The sequence below is a fragment of the Nanorana parkeri genome, unplaced genomic scaffold (assembly GCF_000935625.1).
Source record: "Nanorana parkeri isolate BGI_ZX_2015 unplaced genomic scaffold, ASM93562v1 scaffold233, whole genome shotgun sequence".
NCBI classification, from domain to species: Eukaryota; Metazoa; Chordata; class Amphibia; order Anura; family Dicroglossidae; genus Nanorana; species Nanorana parkeri.
In genome coordinates this window covers 385,396-391,435 of record NW_017306501.1, presented here as the reverse complement: position 1 = coordinate 391,435, position 6,040 = coordinate 385,396, and the positions used below count along the sequence as shown (strand labels likewise).

At 41.5% G+C, this 6,040-nt stretch overlaps 1 protein-coding gene across 1 annotated transcript in view; it reads left to right on the top strand.

The window, feature by feature from the left end:
- LOC108786896 (cytidine monophosphate-N-acetylneuraminic acid hydroxylase-like) overlaps nucleotides 1–6,040 on the top strand; it is a 104,183-nt gene that overhangs the window by 41,002 nt on the left and 57,141 nt on the right. The window contains exon 5 of the mRNA XM_018556294.1: nucleotides 2,593–2,702. Within this exon, the coding sequence (XP_018411796.1) occupies nucleotides 2,593–2,702 (110 nt within the window). The remainder of the gene's footprint in view (nucleotides 1–2,592; nucleotides 2,703–6,040) is intronic.

Here is a 6,040-nt window from a genome sequence, read left to right as displayed (position 1 = left end):
GGGGGGTGTATATGGGGGGGTATGGGGGGGAATGATGTGGGCAATAGTAAAACTTTACAAATTTTATTTCATGCAAGTTTCTCTTCCTGATTTAGTAATTATTTTTTTCTGCGATAGTTGTGCGTTTGCCTTGGTTGGAATCTGCTCTGCTTAAGCATCTTAAGAAAATTTGCAAGAGGTTGACTTTGTTGCTTGTTTTTTTCTCAACATGTAGACTTAGAAGGGGGTTTGCCAGGTTTATACCGTTCTGATTCTGTACATTTGTCAGATGTTGGACTCAATATTTTCAATTTAGGTCTTCAAACGGCAATGGAATTGGGTAGCTACCAGTTTAGTTTTATAACAATACTGGCTTGTGGAATGGTTTTCTATTTATAATATAATTTTGGTCTGAGTTATGGTGACGAAGCCTGGTGTGTTATGTTGAGTTTGAACTGTTGGTGCGCGCTCTCTTGTCTGTTGACATGCAGCTCTGCCACCTATAATAGAAGAAACAGAAAATATGTTAAATCGGTTGCTGGAAGCTTTTGGTCCATTTTGACATAATTGCATGACACAATCCTTGCATATTTGTCAACTGCAGATTCATGCTGTGAACCACCTGTTCTACCACATCCCAAAAGTGTTCTATTGGATTCAGATCCATTGACTAGCCTATCATCTGTATGTCTCAGCAGAAATTGAGAATCATCACACCAGGCTAAATTTTTTCTGTTTTTAACTGCGCAGTTTTATTGTACCTGTCTCCAGTGCAGTCTCAGCTTTCTGTTCTGGGCTGACAGAAGTGAAACCCAACATGGTCTTCTGCTATTGTGGCCCATATGCCTCAAGTTTCATCATTTTGTGCATTCTGAGATGCTTTTTGCTTACCATTTGTTGCCAATTTACCCTTCACTGCCATCTGTACTGCATGGCTTTCTGCTGATCATCTAATATATAACATGTCAAAAAATACAAAGTTGGTTCACACCTTTCTTATAAGTTATCTCAGCATACAGCGCAAACACATGCATGCAAATGCCTAAATCTAAATAAAACAATTTTATACAAACAAATAATAATGGAAAAGATCAGTTACTAAACAAACTTTCCAAATATAATTTAAAATACATTTTACTAAATACAACTATAGTTTCCATTTCAGGGTGATTAGAAACATTCTTTTGAATGAGCATCATCCATTTCACAGTGCGGCACTGGGTCTGTGGTTAATAAGTACTATCCTTGTCGCACTCCTTACCGATATGTCCCTTGTAGTGGGGGGTGCTCGCAGTGACTGCGGATGACGCCGCGAATGTCAACAAAATTGTAGAAATGTCACCAGCACACCAGTCCTTTTAAGATAGCAAAAGCTTCATTTATTTAAGTTTTTTGTCATATGACCAAACAACTGGGTCTGTGGGGGCACAGTGCGGAGCTGGGTCTGTGGGCCCAAGTACTCGTGAAAATGCCCTGTATCTGCATTGATACCGATGCTAGTATCGGTATCGGTGCACCCCCAATATTTTGGCCTTATAATAGTTCTATACATCATACAGATGCGCCACTTTACTGACCGTAAAGTGGCGCATCTGTATGATGTGTAGAACCTGCTGAAGCAAAAATTACATTTATATACATTTTATTGATATTTATATAGAACTCTAATATATACAGAAGTCTGATCTACAGAAGTCTGAGATATATATATATATATCTCAGACTTCTGTAGATCAGACTTCTGTATATATTAGAGTTCTATATAAATATCAATAAAATGTATATAAATGTCATTTTTGCTTCAGCAGGTTCTATACATCATACAGATGCGCCACTTTACGGTCAGTGAAAGGAGACCCCCCAGGCACCATATATAAAGGAATTTTTTATTTTTAATGTTTCATTTTAAGTGATGTTCAATCACTGCTCCTTTAAAAATTGTATTTTTTAAAAGTGTTTTTTTCATTGATACATGTCCCCCAGGCCAGTACCCGGATCCCCATACACTTTTTATGGCCAATTAATTGCATATAAGGCTTCAAAATGGGGACATTTAATTTTCTGAGTTCTACCCCCATAGACTTGCATTGTGTTCTAAGTTCGAATTAGAACTTTTTCCATGTTCGAAAGTTCGAGTTAGAACCGAACACGGGGGTGTTCGGCTCATCCCTACTACCCAACTGCAATAGAAAATAACCAGGTCGACCAATTGGATTTGCTGTCTGCATTAAACTGCAAAGTGCTTACTGCATAAAATTTCAAAGTAATTTTCATCATGCTGTTGAAAAAGTGTAAATGATCTAGGGCAGGGGTAGCCAAACTCCGGCCCTCCAGCTGTGGTGAAACTCCAAATCCCATGATGCATCTGCCTCTAGAAGTCATTCTGTGGCAGCCCGATTCTTGCAATGCCTCGTGGGATTTGTAGTTCCACCACAGCTGGAGGGCTGGAGTTTGGCTACCCCTGATCTAAAGCATATTGACAAGGAGTGGTAGAAAAATATAGTTCTAAATTGTATATTAATTAATAAAAGTTTATCAATTACAATGCATCACTTGTTCACTTGGAATTGTATAAAATATCTGCATTTATTTAACCTATATATTTGTATGCAGTCATTGAAAAAGATGAAGACAACGATCTTTCACTTGTGGAACTGAATCCTCCAAATCCCTGGGATATGGATCCAAAGGTTCCAGTAGACTTGGAAGTGGGAGAGTTACAGGTATGCTTGATATTTTTTTTTATAAAATTACATTTTTAGAAATGGCTATTTAGCATTTTCAGTTTTTCTTTTTTGTTTATGTGACCATCAGTGCTGTTCTACTTTATGCATGAAAGTTGCTGTTCATTGTCACTACGGATTTAGATATGCATTTTATTCCTACTTCTAGAATTTACATGTGCTAAGTTAAATATGTCACAAACCTGAGCAATTTAAACTTGAAATAATGAGCGGACAAGCCGCAACGGCCGATGTTTTTAGTTTTTTCACCATTCTGACTACACTCTAAAGACTGTTGTATGTGCAGAACTTAAGAGTTGGGCAGTTACAGAAATACTCAAACTAGCAGGCCTGGCACTAACAATCAGTCCACAGTCAAAGTCAGATCACATTTTGACTTTTTTAATCCTTTCTGGTGCTATATGTGAACATTAACTGACCTATTTTTGCATGATTGTATGTATTGCGCTGTTGTCACATAATTGAATAATTAGATATATTGTCTTTAAAAAAAAAATATATTCTATTTTACCAACTCAGGACTGAAAAGTTCAATATCGATTTATGGGAAAAACAATTCTTCACATTGTGCTTTATTTTTAGAGAATGTTGAAATCTATTTTATTGATCTAGCACTGACTAAATGCACACCATTTTATGGAAAACACAGAAGCCTGTACATTGTTCCTTAGAAAAATTAAGGATTCAAGTCCTGTGTGACAGCGCTTTCCTGGGGGATGGGTGGTTCTGACTTTCTCAGAACTTTTAGTTGAGTGGGGGCTGTGTGGAGGAAGATGGTATTGAGGTGGGGGTGGCGTGCGGCTTCAGTTCAATATGGACCGGGGGTGTCCAATTGGTATGGGTGAAAAACAGAAAAAACAGAGTCTGAGGCGCAACTGCCCTTGGGGCTGAACAGGTGAGAGTATAGCGGGAGTTACATGGGCTAGGGCATGCAGGGTTAATGCTGCCCGAGAAGCAATTACGTCGGTATTTTTCCCTCCGTGATGTAATAAGTATGAGGGGTGGAGGGAGAAATAAAAACAAAAAAGGTGCACATGAAATGGAGGCAAGTTGAGCGGTGTGTAGTGCGTATATCAACTCACCTTGAGGTTCTTGAGGAAGTGTAGTCATCGACGACGGGATTCCTGTTGGAGGCAGCGTCCGGCAGTCTCTTCTGGGACTGGGTGCAGGGACTTTAGTTGCAGAGTCGAGGTGCGAATCTGTCGGATGCCTGTGTATGGGACGTGCTGCTGGGTTGCGATGGCTTGGGTGTGCATCCGTCCTTCACGCTGTTTCGGCGGAGCTGGAGCGTCTGGGGGACGTCAATCACGTCCTATGTTTGAGGAGATCTGGTTCGCTGGCGGGTGAGGGACGCCGATCGCGTCCTGTGTTGGAGAGAGAGAGAGAGCTTGCGGTGCGGGCAGTGGCTCTCCGTACGAGGTTGAAATGGGTGACGAGGTGGCAGGCGCCGCCGAGCGACGGCGGTCGTGGTGGTCCAAAATTAGATAGGACGCTTGTGGTAGTCTTGGCAACGCGTTTCGAAGATCACGTCTTCTTTATCAAGCCATGGTAGGATAGATTGATGTGGCGGGAATCTTTTAAAGGGTGGGGGGTGTGGTTAGGGCTTGTGGGCCGTCCTGGGTGTGTTTTATAGGATATTAGCATAGTGCATGTGGCTCGTGGTTGACCCCTTGTGGGTGTTTTGAATATGACATGAAGAAAAAAGTACAGTCACAAAATGACAAGACTGGGCTAGAATGAGAAGTGGTTACCGATTTGCATTAGTGTTAAATGATGGTACTGATTTCTAAATCTTCGTTGAGGCCAGAAGGAGATAATGTGTTCAATTTATAGATCCAATACGTTTCTTGCCTGCACAGTTTATGGAATCTTTCTGTTGCATGCAGGTTTTTTGGGATCTGTTCGATTACAAAGACCTGTAGGAGTTTGATTTTTTTTTGGTGCTTATGGAGGAAGTGACGAGGGACGCTATGTTCGGTGTTGCCTTTTTCTATGAACCTATGCGCTTACGTAGGGGGCGGATGGTGCGGCCTATATACAGCAGGTTGCAGGGGCATCTTAGGCCATACACCACGAAGTCATGGTCGCAGGTGACGAATTGGTGTATGTGGAATTTGTTACCGTAGCTGTCTTGAAAGGAGTTTTGACCGTGTGTGATGAACTGGCAGGTTAAACAGAGGAGTTTTTTGCATTTGTGGACCCCTGTCCTGTTGTCAAATAAGAAGGTTGTGGTTTTGTTTTTCTTGATTGATAATTTACTTGGTGCCACTATGTTTTTGATGCTTTTGGCTCTTTTAAATACTACTGTGGGTTTCTTAGGGAGTATAGAGCCTAGTTTGGGGTCACAAAGGAGCAAATGCCAGTTCTTTTTTAATATGGACTCGATGGCCTTGAATTTGCTATTGAAAGGTGTGATAAATCTTGCCGTATCTTTTTGTGTGTGGTGTTTAGTTTTATTGTTCGGTACTCTGTTTTGTGTCAGGAAGCTTTCTTGGGCCTTGGTTATAAGATCCTTAGGGTAACCTTTCTCGATGAATTTATTCTTGAGGTGGAGGCTTTGTTTCAGGTTGTCATCCTTTTCTCGTGCAGTTTTTGTTTAGTCTCCAGAACTGTCCCTTGGGGACATTCCGTTTCCATAAGGGGTGGTGGCAACTATCGTAATGTAAATATGAATTGCCGGCAGTGGGTTTGAAGTGTGTAGTGGTGACTATGGTCTTGTCACTATGGGTGAGTTCCAGGTCCAGAAAGGTTAATTTTAGATTGTCCAGGACATGTGTGAACTTGAGGCCAAGAGGGTTACTGTTGCAGTGTGACACAAAGGCACTGATGGTATCGGGGGGTCCGTCCCAAATGATGATGATGTAATCTGTGTACCGGCCGTAATATGTCAGGTGAAAAGGGGTTGTTTCGCCAAATGTGAAAGTACTCCCAGTAACCCATGGTTAGATTTGCGTAACTGGGGGCATAATTGGCTCCCATGGCTGTGCCCTGGGTTTGAAGATAGAATTTGTCGACGAACGAGAAATAGTTATGTTCGAGTGTGAATCTTGTTGAGTTCAGAATGAATTGCGCCTCAGACTCTGTTTTTTCTGTATATTGTTCCTTGTCTTTTATAGACTCATTTAATCTATTTTACTAACATTGCACAAAATATATTTTGGATCACTTTGTTAAAAACCCAACCCTGACATGGGTTCGGCCTGTGCTTCCATCTTCCTTCCTGTAAGCAGGGCCGCCGTCAGGGGGGGTACGGCTGATACTCATGTAAGGGGCCCGCCCGGGGACCCATACATGGGTATCGGCCGGTGAAGGGGGCG